The sequence below is a fragment of the Cuculus canorus genome, chromosome 3 (genome assembly GCF_017976375.1).
Source record: "Cuculus canorus isolate bCucCan1 chromosome 3, bCucCan1.pri, whole genome shotgun sequence".
Classification (NCBI taxonomy): Eukaryota; Metazoa; Chordata; class Aves; order Cuculiformes; family Cuculidae; genus Cuculus; species Cuculus canorus.
The window spans coordinates 58,281,104-58,304,992 of record NC_071403.1 but is presented as its reverse complement, the minus strand read 5'-3'; the positions used below and the strand labels follow the sequence as shown (position 1 = coordinate 58,304,992).

General features: G+C 40.0%; 1 protein-coding gene across 24 annotated transcripts in view; it reads right to left on the bottom strand.

The window, feature by feature from the left end:
- The window catches only part of AFDN (afadin, adherens junction formation factor), a 124,741-nt gene extending 101,845 nt beyond the window's left edge, over positions 1 to 22,896 (bottom strand). For 8 of the 24 annotated variants that reach the window (XM_054061407.1, XM_054061416.1, XM_054061401.1 and 5 more), the window contains exon 1: positions 22,477 to 22,893. In XM_054061407.1, the coding sequence (XP_053917382.1) occupies positions 22,477 to 22,584 (108 nt within the window). In that variant the 5' untranslated portion in view covers positions 22,585 to 22,893. Of the gene's footprint in view, positions 1 to 22,476 lie in introns of all 24 variants that reach the window. The other 16 variants (XM_054061396.1, XM_054061398.1, XM_054061403.1 and 13 more) reach the window with 5 other exon arrangements.
- Between the last annotated feature and the right edge of the window lie 993 nt (positions 22,897 to 23,889).

Here is a 23,889-nt window from a genome sequence, read left to right as displayed (position 1 = left end):
TGGTGACATTAAGCTAATCCAACAGCAACTAGCAGTTACATTTCAAGGAGCTTTCCCTATCTACCTCCCCTCCTCCAACTACATGCCATTTCAATTGCTCCAACACAAGCATTTAGCTGAACTCTAATGAGCTAGTTCAGAGAGAAAAGCCCAAGGAGAATTAATCCTAGTCCACCAGCTTCTTAAGAACTTCACTATGGAATCACATAAAACCAAATGCCAGCATAAAGGAGGGATTAAAAAAACCCACACAGCTGAAGAAGGGGTGAGGGGAGCTCTCTTTTCCTGCTAGAAAGCCGTTTTACTAGCTGAAGTTGTAAACGTGAATTCTCATGCTCATATTCTTCCCTTGCATAGCTACTGGCATGCAAAATAAAACGAAGAACAATAACATACAGAAGCAAGGAAAGTCTGCAGATCCAGAACCCCAACCAACCAGGAATATGTTACAAACTGGCTTTAGCAGCATCTAGCTGTTACATAACTTGGTTATGTATGGGAATTCAGATATTTTGTCATTCTGTCTAAGGCTCAACAAATGAAACATTATGAAATTAAAACAGTACTTGAAACTCAGTATAAAAAGCCTTAAGAAAGGTTACATAAAAATCAGGCTATACTTTTGAGAAGTCATATTTTTCTTTAGAATACTAGGACACAGCATCTAATGTCTAAGAGTAGCACTGCGTGGAAAAAAAGTACAGCCTTTTATTATTTCAGCCAAAATTAACTAAATAATACATAACTAATAAATAGTAAATAACTAAATAATAACTAACATTATCAAATACCAAGGTGATGTTATTTTCCCCTGGAAATAACATTTTCCACAAAACATGAGGAGCCACTGAGTACAGAGTACATTACAGCTACAATCATTGGCTGCCAACACTGCCCTACGAGATATCTTTCATGCCCTGGGCATCAAAAGACAATACTGACAAGGGTTCAGTTAAAGTAGGAATTACACAAATGGTGGAGGAATTACTCAGTAATGCCAAGAGACCTTCTGCAACACACTGCATCAGATGTTGTCTCAGATGTTCAGGCACAAACACTGACAGTTTCACAGTCCTGAGAGTCTCCCATGCCCTGCAGAGTTGACAGTAGCATAATTTCAACAGAAGAGGAAAGCAAGAAAAATTTTTAAAAGAAAACAAAATTTGAGGAAGCGGTTGCAATTAAGAAAGTGAGTCAGAGATAGGGTGGGTTAAATATGTTTAAAAAGCTCAAAATGTTACTTTTAGCAGGTTTCATTAACTGTGCCACAAAGCAGTCATTAAAACAAAGGAGCATTCAAAAGCACCTCATAACAATGGGAGTAAAAAGCTACTCTCTTTACATAATTGCAGTATTTCAGCCATAGCCACCGTATTTTCTTTTTCCCCTCCTACTGCTTCAGTGTCTCTCATTCCACAATCTGGACAACAATGCAAATGCAGCGACTGTGAGTAATCGCCAACACTATTCCCGATGCAGGAAACAGCAGTTGACCACTTGATTACATAGGAAGCTCCTCATTTCCTTTGCAGTTCTCTTCATAATAGCATCAATAATCCAGAAAAAGTTATCATGTGGTACAAGCATAAACCAATTTCAGTGACTTTTTGTCAAAAGGAATTCAGTCAGAAATCATCATTATTTTTTCAAACAATGGAGCTGAGATACACACCCAAGTTAAAAAAAAAAGTTTCAGTTATTGTAACTGTTGATCTTACCCTCTCAAGCCCTCTAAATAGATGTGTTCTGTGCAAGATGGTTCATATTTTACGAAAAATTTCTAAACAGTAGCAAGGCAGCTCTTTTCCCACTCATAATCACCAATCTCTCATTAGTTCTTTAAAATTATATAAAGCATCTTGAATTAACATTTTGCTGCAATACTAGGCGAGATATAAATCTGGCTTCACCTTCAGTTATGATGAAGGGTTGAAAGATAAGTTTGGGGTTGATTAAGGTGGTTAAATGCTCAATATTTTAAGCAGCCAGTCACTCGCTCACTTCTTATCTAAGCATCAGAACAAACCCACTCAAACAGGTCAGCAACTAAACCAATACTGCCCCATCATTTTGTAGCTGCTTGTTCCTGGTTTCACAAGGGGCTGCCACTGGCTCCTTAAAGAAGAGTGGGGAAGTTTCAGAGGGCAGGTTGGTCAGATCAGCAGTTACAACACCAGGCATGTGGCATTGGGAGGAGATAGGAACAACATAAAAGACAACTGAAAAGCTGAATGCTTAATCTTCACATAAGCATCCTTCACATTACTAGTTTCTTCCCCACCCTTCCTATCCACCCCAGTCTGGAATAACACGCTTAAAAATAAACAATACATTTCTGTATTTGTACACTGCTTAGACTAGGTGTCAGCTTCATTCCTAAAACTGAGACACCAGATGGTTACAGACCTTACCGAATACAACTCGACAGCTCCTTCAAGAGTGTTCATTCTATGTTAAGGCTTCATATTGTCGTACCATATGCAGCCTCTCTCCACTGTGTACTACCGCAGCTGTCGCCAGATGAACAGCTTCCATTTATGAAAGCAGACTTCTAGAAGGACACTTATCTTCAGCAACTCTAGGTTGTGCTCTCTGAACTTCTTGGACAAACTGGTCCCAACCTACTGACTTCCTAGAACATGTAACAAACTTTTTTAAACACATTTTTTAGGTGGAAATCCAAGAACAAGCATCTAGTCCTCTGATCACCCTGAAGTGATCAGCTGAAGTGGTGACTTAGTTCTTTAAGAATGGGTAGCATGTTTACATCAACATAACATGCAGGAAAGGTGATTAAAAGCTTTGTTTAAATTTAATATCAACATATAAAAATAAATATTGAATTTTGGGGATTTTGCTTGCTTGGCTTATTTTGGTTTTAAATTCTTGCTATACTGGCCTTGGAACATTTCCAGAATTAACAGATAAATATTGCCCAAGTTTCAAAGTAGTAATTTAAATTTTAATTGTAAAAACACTCCATTGAAGCAACAAAACTGTTAATATTAAACATCTGTGGCCAGGTGAGATTACAGACTACTTTCAAACTAGTGCTTCAGCATTTCTTTCACCAAAAATGCTGCGCCATTTATATAGCTTTATTTCCATGCAATTGCCCTAATCTCCATATCTAACCAACTATACCAGATGGTTTTTAAATTCTACACCAAGAAAAAAAGACTTTTCTGTCATTATTATTAACATTCCATAGATAAAACTTTTCCTTTTTAAGCGTCACAAATGCAATGCAGCAACCACTTGCCCCAAGCAATGGTGTTATTTTCCAGACCTTTTTTCAGGCATCACAACGGAGACTCATATCACAATGGCAAAATTCAAAACAAAAAGAAGGTTCAGTGTGAAGAACTTAACTAGTCAACACTCTGCACAAAATACAGCATTATAAAGCTAAAAATGATCAGGAGCAAAACCAAATATTAATTACAATATACACATACCACCAAAAGTAATCCAGCATAACTCATTCATTGCAAGCATGTATTCCAGTAACTGATACAGGTATTTGATCCAGAGAAGGAAACATACGAGAGAAAAAAAATGCAAACAAAACAGAGTGGAATTTAGTCAACTTGCAATCACTTCTTGTCCTGCAGGATGAGGACCTCATCCAACCTACTGCCACAATCTATCATATAAGCAAAGTACGTTCCTTCAGTGTGTGCCCAAGTCAAAGGATACATCAAGTGATCCTGAACCATTAAGGTACTTTCAGTTCTAAAAGTTGAGTAGGATGGGGTAGAAGAATGCTGTGCTCAACTTCTGAAAGGATCCAAGCATTTCAATACTCAAAGCATTCAAGCACATGCCTCAATGTTTTGCCAGAGGAAGTTCTACAAGGTGGGGTTTGGGTTTTGTTACTTTGTTTTTTGGTTTTTGTTTGGATTTTTCAATGTTTTTTTAATTCCATGGAATTAAATGAGGACAAATGCAAAGCCCTGCCCCTGAAAGGAATAATGTCTTACAACAATACAGGCTCAAGAATGACTGGCTAGGGAACAGGTCTGCTAAAAATGACCTGGAGAGGATCCTGCAGGATAGCAAGCTGAAGATGATTCAGAAGCAGGCCCTAGTGGCAAAGGCAGTCAATATCATCCCAAGTTGTATGAACAGGAAGAATATAGGCCTTATATCAAGCAAAATTATTATCCCCCTCTACCCATCAGCCTAGTTTTGGGCTGCCAATACAGGAAGGAGAGAGATAAAATGAAGCTCAGAGGGCAATAAGACAGTCAAGAGGCTGAAGAACTTTCTTAGGAGGACAGATGGAAGGAACTAGGTTTGCTTCTCCTGGAGGAGAGGTGGCTTTGGAGAGACCTACAAAGCCAACCACAGTACCTACAAGGAACCCATCAAGAAGATGCAGCAAGGATCTTCATAGTAGTGAATGGTGGGAGGACAAGAGACAATGAACACAAGTTGAAACAACAGAAGCCTTTAAACTGGATATAAAGCTTTTTCACTATTAGGACAGTCAAGAAGTGAAGGAGGGTGCCCAGAGATGTTTTGTAGTACCTCACCATTAGGGGTTTTCAAGACCTTACTGAGGTAATGCCCTAAGGCGCCTCAGGGCTGACCTTGCTTTGAGTGGGAGATTGGACTAGAAACCTCCTGAGGTCTCTTCCAAAACAAAGCGGTTTTATTTGAAGATATATGGAGAACAGGCTGATTGATTTTCCAAGACTACTCTCCTACAGAAAACACTAATTATTACACTAACCAGGCAGGCAGATCCTTCATTTACACAAGTTGACCTCCAAGCACAGAATAACAGAGGATGAGACTAACGAGAGCCTTGATACTGAGATGTTACAACATGTATGTCACAAGAAGGGCCATGACAAAAGAAAAGATGCAAAAAGCTAAATAAAGCATTAATAGTTTAAATAGCAGCATAACATTTAAAAATTTCTCTTCAGGTATGAGTCCAACTGGTAAAGATTAAAGAGAGTAAAACCTATATAAGTGGTTCTACTACACATAAAGAACCATTTCTCCAACTAATGCAATACAATCCATCCCAGATGAAAATAAATTAAAATGGACACACACACCACTCAACTATCTAAGATCACAGGGAGGACGTGACCTCAGGACTTCACAATTCAGCCTCCAGCTGAAAGGTAGTTCATCTCTGAAGTCAGATCAGGTTGTTCACAGCTTTCTCCAGTTTGGTCTTGAAAACCTCAGAAAGTGCACAACCTCCCTGAGCAACCACATTCCACTACTTGATTATCCACTGGCATCTGGTAAGTTCTATTTCGCAGAACACATTTGTAGTTAGTGAATTGCATAATTATTTACTATTAATATGGATAAAGCAAACTGTAAGTCTGAAAACATTTTTTCAAATATTATCAGGTGAATCACTGTATAGTAGCTCTAAAAAAAAGCTTAATTTCTCTTATTAACCAGTGCAAATTACTAAGGCCAGCTTCTAATTAATTTTTGCTTTAAGAATACAAAGTGATATTTTATAACACAAATAGGTCACCAGGAATTTTCAGAATGATTCTTTCACCATGTAATCCTGTTCATTCTTCAAGAAAGATTATACAACCAAAATGCAACAAAAGATCAGAAAGCGAGACAAACATAAGAATACAAGGCAAGGACTCAGAAGAAGATGCTTTTTAGATATTTCCTATCCCTCCCTATATTCTCAGACCAGTGAGATTACCTTAGGTTGTATATGTTACTTTTGAACATATTTCAGTTCTGAAGTTCCAGTAAAGGATCCAAGTGCAACAATAAAAGTGATTGACTACCATCAATACCAGTTTGTTGCTATCTTATAGTTACTACAGGATATGTGGGGCACAGGGAGGCAGGACTGGATGGTATTATTATTATTATTATTATTCTTCACATGCTAATCACAGCAGAACACCTTGATTTTGAGGAGAGCACCATGAAGCAACAGAACTTCAGAAGAAAAACTCAGAAAGTAGGATGAAGGAAAGAAGGGCAGACCAAGACAAAAGACAGATCAAGACAGGAACAAAACTAATTACATTAACAGTCTAGTTGCAAGCTTCTCAGTCATTCACTTCATAAAAGTATACATACAGGGGGCAGGAGAAGGGAAAGAGGCCCACACTATCTGAACTTCAGACACTAAGAGAAACCTTTTTGTTTCAGTATTCTCCTGAACAACAAAACAAAAAGCCCCAAATCCACAAAACAGTAGGAGCGTCAGACTTCCTCCTGCACACTTTAAAAAAGGAAAGAAGGTAATGGCTTTATTCTAAAGGAAAAAAAAAATGCACTTGTGGTTCACTTCCTCAATGTCAAAATACCAGTTCAACTTTAAATCCCTCCTTAATTTCAATTTTCAGATGAGAGATCTTACTTTCTGAACTTAATTTAGCTGGCACACCAGTACATAGCTAATAAGTTTTACGTAACAATAAAAAAACGTTACAGCCTTATTTGCTACATGCCACTGTATAATTCTAACTGTACGACAATGGAGATACTGTTTATATAATACAGTTCTAGGAACTGTGTAACGTGAATTTGTCACAGTGCTGTCACAATTACACTAAAAATAAGGATTTTCCTAATCGTTGCCATTAATTTTATGATCAAAAATTCTCAACTACATATTCACCCCCGCTGAGAGTACTAGACTACCAATAATTCACTGTAAAAGCTACATGGCCTACATCTGCCAGTAATGAGTTGTTTTCAAACAGTAGCCTTGACTGTAACCTGGACTGCACCTCCACAAAGAGCAAGGTAAATCACGTCACTTATACTACTTTCTTTTAAAAGATGACAAGACAATCCACATGTTAGGAACAATTTGATATTTCACAGTTGTTGTCAGATAATCACTAAATATCTGACAGATATGCATGTCCACAAAGTCAAATGGATGAGTCTCTCCATAGCAGTACTATAAAAATGTAGTCTTAGTTGCAGAGGTTTGGAAATTGTCAATACAGAAAGCATATTGGCAACTATCAAAGCAATCTGTATCAGCCTAACACAATAATTAAATAAGCTTTTTCTTAATGCTAAGTGAGCTACCTAAGCACTGAAAATGTAGGAAAACTAGCTCTGAGGTTTTGTTCATGTCAAACAGAGAAGCACATTTGGTTTTGTTCATCTTTTTCGTTCATACCTTTCAAATGCATATCCAAGAGACAACAGCATTTCAGCCCCCAAAAGGTACATCCAACAAACTATTCTTTTTTAGGAAAAAAATAAAATTACTTAGGGAAGAAATAGGTAATAATGAAATTGACTAATTAGTTTGACTAATTGCAGAAAAGAGTAATCACATTTTTAGTCTTTTGTCCTGAAATCAAACTACCATATAGTAAAAAACACATTTGGGTCTTCACAAATTGAGATATATGACAAAACCACACGGAAGTCTTGACCTACTATAAACATTCTTCCCTCTTAAGCTGCGAATTTTCAATGATGTCACCTCTACAAGGTCTTTAGCCTAAAATTTTAAGGAATATAACATCTCAGATTGCTGAATGTAAACAAATAAACAAAAATAGAATGTCTTTTCCCCAAAGCCAAATTTTCTAAAGGTTCTGCCGAACAACAAAGATGCGCAAGTCCAATTTTCTCTACAAGGATACTGGTCTCCCTTTTGCAAGTTGTTGTGTTTGGACAAACCCATACTAAACCATCAAGATAGACAGATTTGCAACATTAGCGTCAAATGATAATTCCAGGATCTATTTTTTTTTAAGCTCTGATCAAGAGCTACTGAGCTGAGACACGCAACTCCTCCTTGTGCCACAGGCTGTGCACTCTTCATCATCAGTAAGGTCTATACAACCAAGCAGAGAAAATTTTCATGCTTGTTTCAAGAAGGAAGTGATATTAAGGAGCAGATTTTGACAATAATCAGGCCCAGATTAGGTATATGTTTATCAAAACAACAAAAATATATATTAACTAAAATTTGTTCACTACTTAAATTCCAACCCTCCTGAATACACTTCAGCTTTACAAAAGAGAATGCTTTTCAGTCTAAAATAACAATCTAAACCTTTCAACATATTTAAGTAACATTTATTTTGCAATTCACAGCATTTTTATAGAAACTGTCTCAGATATACAGAAGAGATACTTACTTTTTTTTTTTAAAGTGTAGAATAACAAAATGAAAAGCAATTTCCCTGTCAGGAAAGTAACTTTGCACTAGGGAATCCACACATGAATGGGCTCGTTTCACCCTTAAAGTGGCACATATGATTAGTAAAGGAGCAATGTTTTAAAAAGCACTACCAGTTCTATTTTAAGGACTTCTAAAGGATAACAAATGACTGTTTTTATCATGTAGCACTGGTTAACAAAACTGGCCTCTGCAGCTGTATTAATCAAGAACCATGAGAAGAAAGTGTCTGCCAGTGTACTGTGCGTGAATTGTTATTCTCAGCAACTTGCGCACTTCTGGGCAGTAGGTAGATTTGCTGCCAGTGACGTGACCTGTATGTTTAGTTAACTCCATCTAAAAATCCCCCACTTTTCCTTTGTCATCACAACGTTGCAAGAAAACTGTTAGAAAATTAATTGGCTGCTTACTTTCAAGCATTTTCTTGCTCTAAAACACAATTCTATCAAATAACTTCAATTTTATTCTTATCAAGGTGCTGTCATTTCAGTGGCACATGGACCAAGGACAAGTTACAATACAAACATTAATGCAGATGATTAACCAGGAACAGGAGTATTTCAAGTTTAAACAGGCTCAGATTACAAAAGCATTTAGTAACTCCGTTTAGCTTACTCAGATATTCAAACATCGTTAAGGAAGGCATTAAGTGATACTACAATGCAAGATTTCAAGCATATTCTGACTCATCGCGAAACAATTCAGCCTTTTAACTGGTGATATAACCCAAAGAATCTTTGCAGCAAATCAGGATTAACGCAGCCAAAAAGTTATGCCAAATAACAGGTCTATCCTCTCATTAGTGAGGGTGTATGTCACAAAAATAAGAAAAGAGAACCTGAGAAAAAATAAAAACTGTCAAGAAGTGAAGATTGCAGTATATAGAAGTGGAAAGGGATTTAAATTTATGAGGAGTCTCTAGTCTCTTTTCCTCTTTATTTAATTAACAAATAATAATCTCCCCCGTGTAGTTGTGTGCTTGTTGCTGTTTTGTTGCTTTCCTCAGTAGTAGACAAAACTTTACAGGCTTATTTGTACAGAAATAAAAACAAACAAACAAAGAATCCAAACAAAAAGTATGCACATTTCATATATCCTTAGTTAACACCGCGTTATGTGTGCCATGTATATATTATTACCCACAATAAGTATCAAGCTTTCTTCAAGAATTTTTGTTTAATTATTGTAAAGCATTTTGGGATGTTGAATGTCTTCTCTACCCAGTATTCATTTCAAGAATGTTAATAGAATATACATACTTGCCTTCATTAAGTAACAGTACATAAGCCTCCTATCAGCTTGATTATCGTGAAGTTATACATATGGAAAAGATAAATTATTCATGAATTTCAAAACTTAAGTTACCTATTTAATAAAAAGAGGCAGTTTCATGTAGATTTGCTATTTAAGTATTTTTGAAACAATAACAAAGCCAAAGAGTAAAATTATGCAAGTTTTCTATGAAAATACATAACCTACTTCTCACTGTATGAAGTTACCAACTACAGTAAAAGGAAAAGGACATTCTTTGCTAAACCGTACAAGTTAGATTAAGATTTAAACTGGGTGTGATATGATGACAGTATACACCCTATGTGTAAGTAACTGCCCCCTGTTCCATATTTTGTAAATTGAAATCTCAAATTAGCACGAGCCAGTGAACAGCAAACAGCATAAATGTATCAAAATCTGGCTTCTCCTTCTGGCTCTGTAGTAACCAAATTTACAACATAGCTTTCAACACATTACTTCATGTATCTGCATCTCTGTTTTCCCATCCCACTCTCCCGGAGACATTTTAACAAAGTGAGAACACTAGATGTCTTTTAAACAAACACAGGACAGCTTAAAAAGAGGCTACAACTACGCAAAAATAGAAGTTAAGTATGATTTAAATAATCTCATCTTGCTTAATATCTTGCAGAAGCACTCTAATAAAAAAAAAAAACAAAAACAAAAACAAAACCCAAACAGTTCCATGTAATATCATTGGTTTCCACAAATTTTGATTGAGCATTGCCTCCTTTCAAGAATTAAGACTCAAAAATTTTGAAAGTTACAGTAAATACCAAGATACAAATGTAACCATTACTATTCAGTACTTCTGGATGCCGTAAAGTAGTAAGCTCAAAGCACCTGCTAAAAAGCAGAACGCCCTGCCCCATCACTATCTTCAACACCACAGAGCAGAAGGAGCATCAAAGGTGGACAGGTCCATACTGCAGAAGATAACTCACATGATGGCACTGATGGGAAGAAAGCAGCCAACACTACCAAACAACTTCCAGTGCCTCAGAAGGGCTGAGAAGTGGGCGTAGAAATGGCTGCAGAACAGAGTACGTACATACACATGAAACTATTCATCCTCTTCCACAGCTGCTGAAGTTGGAAAAGACTTCAGATTCCTTAAGTATCTATCAGCCACGTCGAAGAACTGTGCTCTTTGGTATTTTACTTAAATTAAGAGTATAAAGGAAATATTCTGGTATGTCACTCTGCTTGCAGACTTCTACTAATAATAATGTCATGGTATTACCTTGGAAAGAAGGGAGTTTGAACAAGGAAAAAGACATGTATAAAGGGCCATTTTCCACCATAAAGAAACATCCTGTTTATCCTCAGGATTTGACTAAATTTAGCTTTACGTTAGCTGCTGTGAGCATCATCCTAAATATCTTCGAGGTGGTTAAGAAGGAACTTTTCCCTTTAGTGCGAGATTCTCTTCTCAGCACCTGAGGAAGTCAGTGCAAGGTTAATCCAGAAAACTCATTCTGTCTCTACCTTGCAGGTACCCAGAACAGATGACGCTAGAGCTCAAAGCACATTAGAGGAAAGAACTCTCTCCAAAATAAGGAAAAAGTATGTATGGTTAGAATAGTACAGCAAGTAAGAAAGAAACACCTTTTCTCCCCATTCCCTTAGAACAAAACCCCAGTCTCGGACACTATCAGCACAGGGACTAGTGGGTTATAGCGAGGCCCCACTGCAACCGTCCAGCCACTCGAAACTCCAAAGTCCACATGGCGCATGCCAGAGGACTGGCTGATCAGTAACCTCACAGGAAGCTACGGATGAACTGCATAATCGTAAGTTATGCTCCTGGGGTCTTCCTGAAGCCTATGTAGCAGGACAAGCACAGATGAGGACTGTCACAGCCGGCATTTTTCACCCATAGTGGAAGACTGTAGTGTCCAGTTTGGGGTTGTGGATTAGAGATTTTTGGGGAAGAGTGCGTGTATGGGTAAATATGGAAGAGAAGACTTCTATATAGGCAGGTTTACTGAGAATACTAATCAGTGCATTTATAAGGATATACATGGATACTTAAGAGCATCCATGTACGCAAGGATGCTTAAAGACCTGGAGACAAATGTGGAACACTGAAGATCAGACAGACACTTAAGGTAAGTGCTGAGTTTCAATAGGTTTTTACAAACTTCAGACTACCATTATCGGTGTTGTACAATACCTTGCTTCAGTACAGGACTGTCTCAGATCGGTACAGTGCTACTCAAGTTTTGTGCTGCCACTTGACACTACTCAAGATGAATCACAAGATTACTTTGAGAAGGCAAAGTTTTCAGATTTGGCTAATCTCTCGTAAATTTGATGTATTAATTCCTTTCCGAGTTCATCCTTAATACAGGCAAGAAAGGAACATGTGAAATAAAAGCATTCTGGAGCTTGCAGTAGATTCAAACAATTTATTTCCAACAACAAAAACCACTAACTCCTTCAGAACCACTAAAACTCAAGATACTGGGTCAGTACCAAATTGCTAAGAGATTTTCTTGATTACTACTTCAGAAATTCGCACTAAGATTTTGAATACTGTAAAATCTGAATACTATAAGGTCACCAAAGAGTCTGTCCTACAGGCCAACTTTTGTCAAAAGCTACAGACAGACAGAGAGAAATCAGAAGTTAAGAGAAAACTGTTTTTTCATTGTAAATTCTGACAAAGGCTCTAGGATAGATAAGAGGTACTATCCCTTGTTTTCCACGATTTTGCCATTAAAATGACTAGAACACCTGAGCGAGACTGCAAACCTAGCTCATATCTTGAGTACTTCCTGGGACCATAATCATTTCATCACTCTGTGATGGTTAGGTCTTTAGATGCCTGTAGGTAGCTTCAGTGAATACACCAACAGTTAGTCCATAAAATTACTTCATCATTGTCTATTTTTGGGGGTTTTTTTTGGCACTCCACATATCAATCCTTATCTGCCTGAAAACAATTTGTTACTGGCAGAGCAGCTGAATTTATTGAAATAGTCCTTGTTGCACTATGGCAACAACTAAAATGCTCTTGTAATACTAGATAGTCTCCAGAAATACTGAAATTGTTTCTCGAAAGTATTCCAATACATGTCTTGCACGAAACAAAGAAGGTCTTTGTTGGAGCATTTCACCAATTTTTGAAGAACGAAACAGTTGCTTGGCTTTTTTTAAGGCTTCAACAAATCTATGGAATTAGACTGCAAAACGTAGTAATCCCAAGTAATTCCACTTTTGAGTTTCCTCACTATACAGTAAACATTAGGCATAACAGGCAATCCACTAAAACCAATTAGCAAGATTGAGCAATGTTTTTATTAGTAAACATTCTTTTCATCATAATTTTCAAATTATTTTCCTTTTCCAATTACAAAACCAATCTTTCAAAAGTCAGAATAAATACAGAAAATGTTAAACTCTTTAAACTTCCATTCTGCCTACATCACAAATAAGTAGTATACACATTCAGTAAGGTTATCAGTTCAAAGGGAAACAATTTGCATGTTTCCTAATAAAACATCCTGCATTCTGCAAGTATTCTATGCCTGGATATAATCTGAACGCAGTAAATATTATTGAACTACAAATGAAAGGTGAATACAAGACAGATTTCTCCATGTTTCTTAACATAGAGGATGACTTTATCAATGCAAAGCTTTCTAAAAGACAACCTGGTACAATTTTTCCCCTTTCCACAAACATTTTCCTGTCCAGGAGGACACTGCACCACAGACAGCACTGTCTTGAGAACAACAAAATGGTTAAAAGGTCCTTTTTAATTTCAAACTGATGTACTGCTCAAAGCAGAGCACCTTCCGGGAGCACAGAGGGAAGGAGAGCTTTTGTCGCCGTAGACACTGGGGGACGGTTCCTTTGTTCGAATTCTTTCCCACAACCACAGACTACAAAATAGCCACTAATCTTCCTTAAGAAGGGGGATTCTGATCTTCCACTGGGTTTGGAGAGCAATGCAACTTGGGTATAAAAGCATGACATTAAATTGAATATTTTCTTAAAAAGCAGATACACGTGTGGACTGACAAGAATCATCTGACAAAGAGAAAGTTCTACTAAACAGCTCATAGAGTGCTTGAAAAATGTAGACACTGAAACTTTAGCTCACAGATACTGCTATGGGCAACATACTTTGTTGGCCAAATAAATATTGTTGCCAGACAACTCATTCTTTCACTTTTCCCGCATTATAAAAGGTGCTTCCACTACAGAGTAGACCAGAAATTCAGCCATGCTCTGAGACACAACTCACAAAGAGCAAGCCTTGAAACAGTTCACTGAGAAACCGTAAATTGAGTACTAGGTATTAAGTTAGCCTGAAAGCTTTCATATTCCTCAGTTTTAGTTACAACAGAGTACAACCTACTAAAGTAGCAATGAAACCAACGGACAAATAAAGCCAAAAACCCCACCCTGGAACCATTAAGATACATCAGCTTTGTTCCAGTTTGCAACCTCTCTGTAGCAACTACTGCTGTATTACAACAAACCTACTACAGAATATTTTCCCAAGAGACGACCTAGCATTAGGAGTCATGTACTCAAACAGATACTCAATTTCCAATCACGCTGCAAAACAGCAGGTTTTCTAATACTCTTGAAAAGAATCACTGTATTAAATTCCCTACCACCCCCCACATACAGTGTATCTTATACTCTTGCATTAAATGAGTAAAATTAGAAATCCATTGATAATTATTCTTAAGGTACACCAAGCACCACTGAAAAAAAATAAAAATCTTAAAACTTGCAAAGTTGATGATATATATTTTCTGCTCTTGACTGGAACAGATGACATGGACAAACTTACTTACAGAAGAGTAGTGTACACAATTTCATCAGTACAATCATAAACTCTATAAGCAGGCTCTCCTATTCCTAGGATGAAATTCAAAGAGAATTAGATGTATCAAGGGTATTATTTGCATTTCCTAGTGTCTCATTTGCACATGCAACTAACACTATATTCATCTTCTAGATGACAATCCTAGCCCTAGGACTTTTTTTCCAGTTCTTTCAGGATTCAAACTCTAAAGACATTTCCAGAAGTAATCTACATCTAAACTGTCCAAGGCAGACCAGGGCAATAAAGAGCTCTGTCCTGCTCAGCGTGGATAGAAATGAAGAAATCAGCATCTCGAGAACTGGCTTCTTCATCAGGAGACAAGAATGAAGGTGATATTCAGAATGGCAGCTCCCTAGTAAGAACACCTGGGCTAGAAGGTGAGCTGAAAAGTTCAGTGAAGGGTCTAACGTACTGGTGAGCACACAAGAAGAGAAAGCAGCTTTAGAAAATGTCATGAAATAAAACATTATAATACTAATCAGTTGATAACCTTGAGGCTAAAAGCAGATGCAGATAGAAGCAGATGGCCATAATTCTGAAGTATTACAAAAAATGTTTTTACTAAGTCATACAGACCTAACCTAAAGGAAATAAACTAGAAGTCCCTTGGATTAAGAAGGTACGGTCAAAACAGGCAAGTACTGAAAAAGAAGCAGCAATGAATACTGGACTTCATGTTGAAGCAGATCTTTTAGTCTTACTAGAAAACCAAACTAGAAAGCAATGAAAGGCAAAACTGTAATTTGATGATTGAGGGCAACCAATCACATAGAAAGTCTATCTTTCCATGGCAAAAAGTTATGTAATGACCTTACGAATTTGTTCATTATGCAGAAGCTCACAAGGTACGATATGGTCCAGGAAGATAGCTATAATGATACTGCTAGACCTGCACTACTACTGATGAGTTTTATCTCTGCAGTCTCCTGTTTTCATCTTGGATTATCAAACTTCTAGACAGAGACAGTTACCGCAAAGAAGGAACTAATCTTACCTGCAGTTAAAGATAGGGGGTTAGAAGTAGAGGGCCGAGGTGGACCTCTGCGGAGTGTTTAGCTAGAATTGAGAGCTAAGTCATGCATGCATCCAGAACAACTAGTTAACATCTGGTTTTTATAATCCTGATAATATTCTGATAAATATATCTGACAGATAAAGATAAACAAAGACAAAGAAATAGCTGGCTGGCTCTTATACACACATTGACTACAGGAAACACCAAGTAACAACTTGTGAAAAAAAAATATAAACATTGCCTTTATGGCAGTCACCAAAATGAATGAGAACACCAAAAATCAGTGCTGTTACTGTAAATTTTAGCTTCAATTTCCACATTCTTGATTGCTTAGCAAATAATCAAAATGAAAGGAGTATTTTGATGCAGATCTGTAAAGTTTACATTTCCTCCCTTGAAAACAAAAGAGGAACATGGAAGGAGATAAGGAAATAAAAAAATGGAGAGAAAAGAGAGCAAATGAAATACAACAAATTAGCAAAAACAAGGGTCCTCGCGCATTTTCACTTTTGATGATCTGGATTCCACCCAGAAAGAGAATGTATTGTGCTCTATTTTCACACAAACCTCAAAAAAAAAATCCAGGGAGATGTGCATTCAACATTATTTACTTCAGATTTTTAGGTATAAAACTTGACAGCTAACAGTTGTCAATATAGCAGTTCTCAACAGTGCGATGGTCTGGACCTAATGCAACAGATTGCCCGCTTGCCTTCACCTCAGCTGCTTAACAAACATGATGTTACTACTTAACAGTAACTGAAATCCTTCATGTGTTGGGATTTTACATTCACTTAAAAAGAGACATCCCATACATCTCTATTCACTGAAATAAGCATCACTCAATATATATTTTATACATACATATTTTTCCTCCAAAAATCAAGATTTACTTACGTAGTGCTTCACTCAAATACTCTCCAAAAAAGGCTTCTATTAGTGTGAAGTTCATTTTGAAAGACAGAGCAAATACACAACTGCTTATCAGCAATATCTGCTAAATTTTACTTCAAGTAAGTTTATCATAACATTCAGTTTATTCCTTCAAACTGTGATTTTCAATTCCACCTCCATCAGAACCACTGGTCAAACCCAGAAGTTATTCTTTATGCAATGCTCTTAATATTACAAACCAACAATCCTTTTTTCCTTCATTTGTAACAAAGCAACTTTTTAAACAAACATAGACACAAAGACAAATTCAGAGTGGTTTCTTATGATCTATATATATCCTTATCACAAGCACCAGGTCATTGCAACTTTTAACACTTTCCAGCTAAGTTTTAATTTTTCTTACTCTGCTTAGATGCCAAAAGCATTTACAGACAAAAGTAAAATTTCATGCATTATAAGGCAAGGTTTTCCTCAAAATCCTAAAAGTGTATTCCATTCATTCTGGCTTAACCTTTTTAAAAGAGAAATAGCTTTGTCAGAAAAAAACACACTTGTGCAAACAAAGTAAATCCCTAACATATCCAGAGAACTAAGGGGTTTTTCAACTGAAAAATAAAACTCGTCAATGTCAGATTCACACATCAGGAGGGAACTCTTAAAGCCAGTATATTTCAATTGTATGGACCTTATTAGCCACTAACTTTCATAACGAATATTAAAAGCACCACATAAAGCTTCTTGCAGGAAATATTTTCATGGCAAACCATTTTCATGGTTGTCTGTAGATTGCAGTCAAGATCTTAATTCAAACTTCTTAGTGCTCTCTAGATAGCAGCAATTGTGTTTCATTTGTAAAGATGGACTATTCACTTATAATCAGTTAAAGGAAAATTGGTCTCCAAATAGTCCTTTTGACTCAGACAAGCAGACCTGTGTCCCTGACATCTACAGCCATTTCAATGCAGAACCAGAACTCAAGAGACTCTGTAATCAGCAATTAGAAATCGCTAACCTCTAACTAACACGTCAGTGTTTTTACCTCCCATTGAACTGTGTTTGTTTAGTGGTAGTAATTAGTGAAAAATATTCTACTCACTAAAAAGGGTGGCACCGGTCCTTAAGGATTGTAAGACACCTTTCCCGACCGTCTAAATATTAGCTTAAACATTTCTTGCAAAGAGAATTTATTTTCCATACCATAAGTTTATCAAACTTAAAGATAGTATTTTCAGATTCTTGATATTACCAGCTTCTTGAGATCTATACAGTTTGCAGAGTCGCACTAGTCAAAACTACTGGAAGCTGTGGAATCTAATGTGTGGATAAAGCACAAGTATTTCTACCACTTAGATGATGTTCCCCTACCTTGCACTTCCACTACTAGCATCTCCCATAACAGATTCGGCGGAGTCACTGGTAATCCCAATCTTGAAACATGAGTGAGCAACCATGCAGATAGGAATCTGTAGGCAGGTTAAAAACTAAAAAGTTCCTAATTATTATTGCTTTAACTAGACTAAAGTAACAAGCTTGTGCAAACACTTCGAAAAGACTACAAAGTTATGCCATATATCATTCTTTCCTATGACACTTACATGAACCGGAATCAGATCTGAACCCAATAAAGACAAAAAAAGCAACAACTTTAAAATATCCTGTCATCCAGTGCATTGTACAACATTTTCTGTAAATAGATTATTTGCAGTTAAAGTCAGTGGAAAGAATCTAAGACATACTGACCAGACCAAACATAACAGACACCAGAGAAGTCAATATAATAAATGCAACCAAACAAAACACACCAAACAAAAAAACCCCACCCTCATTCTGAGGTTATTTGTAATACCTTGTTGTTAAGCCTACACAAGTTATTTCAGACAAAAAAACAATTATCAGTTACAAAAACATTCCTTATTTCACTTAAACACAGCTATTTAAATGTTGAATACTCTATTAAGAGTTAATGCAAAGCATGTTATTTCTCGAAGTTTTTTTTATTAGACCCTTCTATTTTTGTTAAGTAGGTATATTAGATCAGTTTAGAACAGCTCAATCCATCAGAAAACAGAACTACAACCGATCAATGTTTCTGACAACAATCCCCGAGCCCTTGGGCAATTATTAAAAAAACCCCACCTGTTCTAAAAAGTACATCACGAAATTCACATTCCTAACCCACAAACCATTTTCAGGAAAAACACAGGCTTCTCTTCCTCTTATACACAGTTATCAAAACATACGTTAAAGATGAAACCTTATTTTGTCATCAAGATCAACAATAACTATACTGTGTAGTTCACATATGGCATCTTAAAGAAATCTTAAATGCTTTCAGGATTTATATTTATTCTATCTGACAGTGACAAACAGTGTACAGTGCCTTTGCATTCCTTGCTCTCCCCCCAAACATCCATATGCAATTACTTTACATAATCAATCACTTCAGTTCAGCAAGTACTTTGGGGGGGGGCACGTGGTGACACACATGAACGTGTATAAATGCAAATCATTTATCTATAAAGCTTCTGATCAACTCTATGCACTTGTTACCAAATCACTAATTCAAACTTATTCCTTTTTGAAAACTTCGGTACTATAGTCACCCAAGATTTAAATAAAGAGCAAAGTATCAATTTATCGCCTACTGAAAAAGGTTTAAGTCTTTTTTTACTGTGTTTTTATCCTTGACTAAAAGAAAGGGGAAAAAAAAAGAAGAAAGAAAAAAGGAAAGACAAGTATTAAAAGCATCCTAAAACTTGGTTAAAACTTGGAACAAAGGCAAGGAGAAAGTGGAACAGAAAGGGAAAACAGATTTAAAGCAAAAAGGTTAACATACTGTTCAATTTTGAATTGCACTATTGGTTTATCTGCACACAAAAACATGATTCACCTGCGTTTCCCCAAAATCTTCAGTATCGTCTTTAGACTTGCAAAAGAGAGTAGCTCCCTCAATATCTGAGGTACACTAAAGCTTAATCTAGTTTAAATTCGTACCAGTATTACACAGCTACTTAGCAGAAGTCTGTACCTGGCACCACTCTTTACACCAATAGAGTTTAACTAGCATTAACTAAAATTTTGAAAACCAGAGCTTTGGGTTTGTTCATTTATAAGCTTCTCAAGCCACAAAGCTTCTCTCAGCTACCTTCCAAATAATAAAAAATATAATGGAAAATATTAACAGATCTTGCAGAATAGCAATGAGGGTTAAAATAAGTAAATACCTAACGAAGTTAAAATTACCACCTTGGTCTCAAGCATGAGTTCATCCGTGACTTCAGTGAAAGCATAAGTGAATATATGAAACCTTCAGTCTCAAGAAATCTTCAATCTTCTTCACATGCGATATAGAGGAATATCCAACTTTAAGCATGGAACAGAAAGTTCCCTTCATCCCTATCTTGCTGGGGAAAAGTAACACTGAATGACTTCAACTGCTAATATCACACAATAGGTTAGGAAAAAGCTAGCAACAGAATTCTACAGTATGCCCTACCCAAAGCCCTTGCTTTCCAGTATTGTACAGGCTTTAAGAAATAATTTGTGCCTAAATCTCAAAGGAGGCAAAGAGACAAGTGGATCTCTAAGACCTCAGGACTAGCCTACTCCATGGAATATTAACAGGAATTCAAAGAGATTCATTTCATGAAGTACTTCTCTGAAAAAAAAAGCGCCACATATTTAAATTTTCAAAATCCTTCTCTATATATTCAAAACTAAGCCACATTTTATACTTTCCATTAAAGTCAAGAGGACCCAGTAGAGTTAGATCAACTGTGTCACCAGAGAAGCAGATCTTTCAAACTAACACTGAGATACATCAGTAGGTCATGAATGAATACCTTTCACCACATCTGCCTAAGCTAAACTGTCAAAACTCTAGTCAATTTACACTAGATTTCACTCTTCCTTTTCTTTTCTGAAACCCTACTATTAAGGAAGTGATTAGCTACTCTGGAAATCCCTACTGTATATGGCAAACTTAAAAGTCACTTAAACCAGACTGTTCACACTGAAGAAATGCCTGGAGAACCACTGTAAGAGATCAAGCCTCAGTATTTTAAACATGATATATACAACCAGAAGCTCCTGGGTGACAGTTTTGCAGTATGGGCATGTGGTAGCTGCCAATGACCATATCTGAACAGTTTAAAAATATTTAGCTGGACCCAGCACAGGCACATCCAACCAAAAGCTGTATCCAGGTTACTGCATCTTCACAGATGTCAACCCCTATAATAAGCAAGACTTGCCTTATGTTCAAGCTGAGCCTAGAAAAGCAGGGAAAACAGAGGACTGCCAGCTCTCTAGTAGTCTAATAAAAGAGCTTTCATTTAAGCTGATAAATAGTACACATGTGAATCACACCATCATCTGGGTCGAAAATATTGCCAAATTTGGGTCATTTGGTGATAGTGAAAAAAACTGAACTTTTGTATTTGTAATTATCTGGGAAGAAAACATTACTTGATCCGTAAAACTGTTACCTACTGTGAGGTTGTAAACACACCTAAAGTCTTATCAAACATTTTTAGAACAAGTAGTCTAAAAAAGTCAACACGTTCAATGAGATATGCATGCACACAATTTTTACTTTGAGTATTTCAACTAAATGTCATCGTTGACAGTGTTTAAGTATGTTCCTATACAGGTTCAGAAGCTTAAACTGTAGAAACATGGAGCTAGAGCAAGTAAAATTACTTCCTTTCATAATAACTATAATAAGGCTAGTAGCTTTTGTGCGAAGTCTAGTTAAATATCACAAATGTGTAAGGCTGACCTAAAACCTGGCAAGATTTGTTAAGCTACTTACTAAGAAAACTGCAGAACAATATCCCATAAACACAAAGAAAACAGGTTGGGGTTAGAATGTATTGGGAATGGACAAATGCATTAATCAGCCAAAAAATAAGCCACAGTTAACAGTCAACCTGCAATTCCAGAAAGACTGTGCTATGTTCTCAAACAGAAGGGTGAAGGCACCTTCATACTCGCATCAACCCACTTTTTCAAAGAAGCAACTGCGAGGCAACAGCAATACTGTTAAAACCTAAGCAATACAAGCAAGGAACCCCAATTACGATAAATATTGCGAGAGGTAGGAAATAATCATGGAAATGCCCCGCACTGGCATTCAAGAAAAGGGTCTGTAACGAGCAGAACTGAAAATGCCCCAAACAATTCTTTTCAAGCTGTCACAGACTGAATAATCTTAGAACTGCTTTCAAGACTTCTTTTGTGGCAACCCTAACAGTCAGCACCTGGTTGCAGAAACAGAAGCAAGCTCCAAGACAACGTGACTTCTCAGAGGCTCCTGCTAATAAACATCCAGGACCGGGGCCAGCCCAAGAACAAGTGTGAATTTCCTCCTTTTCCCCAGGAACACACACACATGACCGGCCTCCACCCTGGGAGCAGGGAGCGGGCTGTCACACACAAACAAGGCTGTAACCTGCCTCCCCAGCCCTTCCCCCCCGCGCCTCTTTCAAACCAGACGCACAGCACCAACCAGCCAAAGGGAACATGACAAGGGGCAGCGGCAGGGTGTGGTTTTGACTGCGATTTAATAAAAACACCAAAACCCAGCCTCTCTCGACCATCAGAAACACCCTTTTTTTTTTTTCATTAGGAAGAAATTACCCGCTGTGTTTTCCGGTACAACATCTGAACTCGGGACTACGAACCTGCTCCTGGTATTTACTTTGGGCTGGAGGCCGGGAGCCCTCGGTCAGGGCGAGCCAAAGGCTCCGTCCCTTCACGCCCCGGGAAGGGACTGCGCCAGCGGCCCCGGGAGCCGCTCCAGGACAGCAGGTTGCTTCCCAAGAGGCGCCTTCTGCACAAAGCTTAATATTTAAGGAAAACAAACCAGCAGCAACAAAGGAAAAAAAAGAAAAAGAGAAAGCCCACCAGCCCTTCCCTTCCACTCAGCCGCCTGTTAAGTCACAGACAAAAAAGAAAGCCCGGGTGGGGGTCGGGGGAGGATGGGGGGGAGAGGGGGCTGGCTTCTCCCTAGCCACCCTCTTTCGCCAATCTCCAGCTCCCAGAGGGGTTTCCCTGCGCCGGAGCCGTCGGTCTCGCAGGGTCGGGAGGGAGGAAAGGAGAGGAAGGATCCGGCCCTGCGCTCCCTTTCTCTCCCCGCGGCCGCTCCAACCTGCCTTGCCCAGAGCCGGCCCGGGGGCGGCGGTGCCCGAGCCCCAGCGTCCCCATGGCGGGGGACACACGGGACGCACACCCCCTCGGAGGGGCGGGGGGGTCGCTCACCTCGGTGGGGTCGCTGATCTCGAACAGGTCCAGCCGGTTCGCGTTCCAGTGGTTGATGATGTCGGCGAGCTTGCGCCGCTCCTCCTCCCGGCTGCCGCCGCCCGACATTCTCGCCGAGCCCGGGGAGCCGCCACCGGGCCCCGCGGCGGAGGCGGAGCGGGTCCCGGCCCGGGGGTGCGGGGTCCTTCGGCCCCGGCTAGGAGCGGGGGGAGGGGGGGGGCGGCTCTGCCGGCACAAGCGCCGCCGCGAAGACCCGAGGAAGGAGAGAAAGAAAAAAGGGGGGAAAGGCGGGGAGGAGAAGGGAGGGTGGCCCGAGTTGGCGGCGGCCGCGTCGCCCGGCTCGGCAGCGCCTGCCCGCGCTCCTTCAGCCGAGCGAAGCCTCTCCTGCTGCTGCTGCTGCTGCCGCCGCCTTTCTCCGCCCCGGTCTCGCCCTCCCCTCGCTCTCTCGCACACCGTCCCGTGCGCGCCCCCGCCCGGCAGACCGCCCTGCCTCCCTCCTTCTTTCCCGCGGCGGGCACGAGCACGCGAGTGCGCCCCCGGCGGCCGCGCGCCTGCGGAGGGCACCCCCCCTCCCCTCCCGCTCACCCCGCGCGCGGGGAGGGGCGGGGCCAGGTGCGCCGGGGGCCAACGGGGGCGGGGGGAGCGGCAGGGGGGGCGTGCCGGCAGGGGGGGCGCGAGGTGGGGGGGGCCGGCAGGGGGAGGGTGCGGCCAGGAGGGGCGGGGGGGCAGGAGGGGGCGGATGGGGGGTAGGCAGAAGGAAAGTGGGGGGAGCGAGTGGGGGGAGCGGGTGGGAGGAGTGGGAATGCGGGTCGGGGGGTGGAGAAGTGGGGGTGCAGGTGTAGGGATGCGGGCAGAAGGAACGGGGGTACGGCTGGGAGGGTGCGGGTGGAGGAATAGGGGTGCAGGGTACAAGTGTGGGAATGTGGGTAGGGGTTGCGGGTAGAGGAACCAGGATGGGGGGTGCGGGCCGGAGGAGTGGGGGTGCGGGTCGAGGTGTGCCGGCAGGAGGAGCAGGGGTGCGGGTGGGGGGATGCGGGTAGAGGAGGGGGAGGGCGGCCAAGAGGAGCGGGGGTGCGGGGGTGTGGATGCGGTGGGGGTTGCGGGCAGGAGGAGCGGGGGTGCGGGCGGGGGGTGTGAGTGGAGGAGCGGGGGTGTGGGTGGAGGGTGCAGGTGGGGTGTGCAGGCAGGAGGAGCGGAGGGGCGCGGATGAGGTGTGCGGGAAGGAGGAGAGGGGGTCGGTGCGGCCAGGAGGACTGGGGGTGCGGGTGGAGGAGTGGGGATGTGGATTGGAGGAGTGCCGGCAAGGGGTGCGGGAGTGCGGCGGCGGGGGGGTCCGGCAGGAGGAGCGGGGGTTGGAGGTTGCGGGTGGGGAGGTGCAGGCGGGACGAGTGGGGGTGCGGGTGGGGGGTGCGG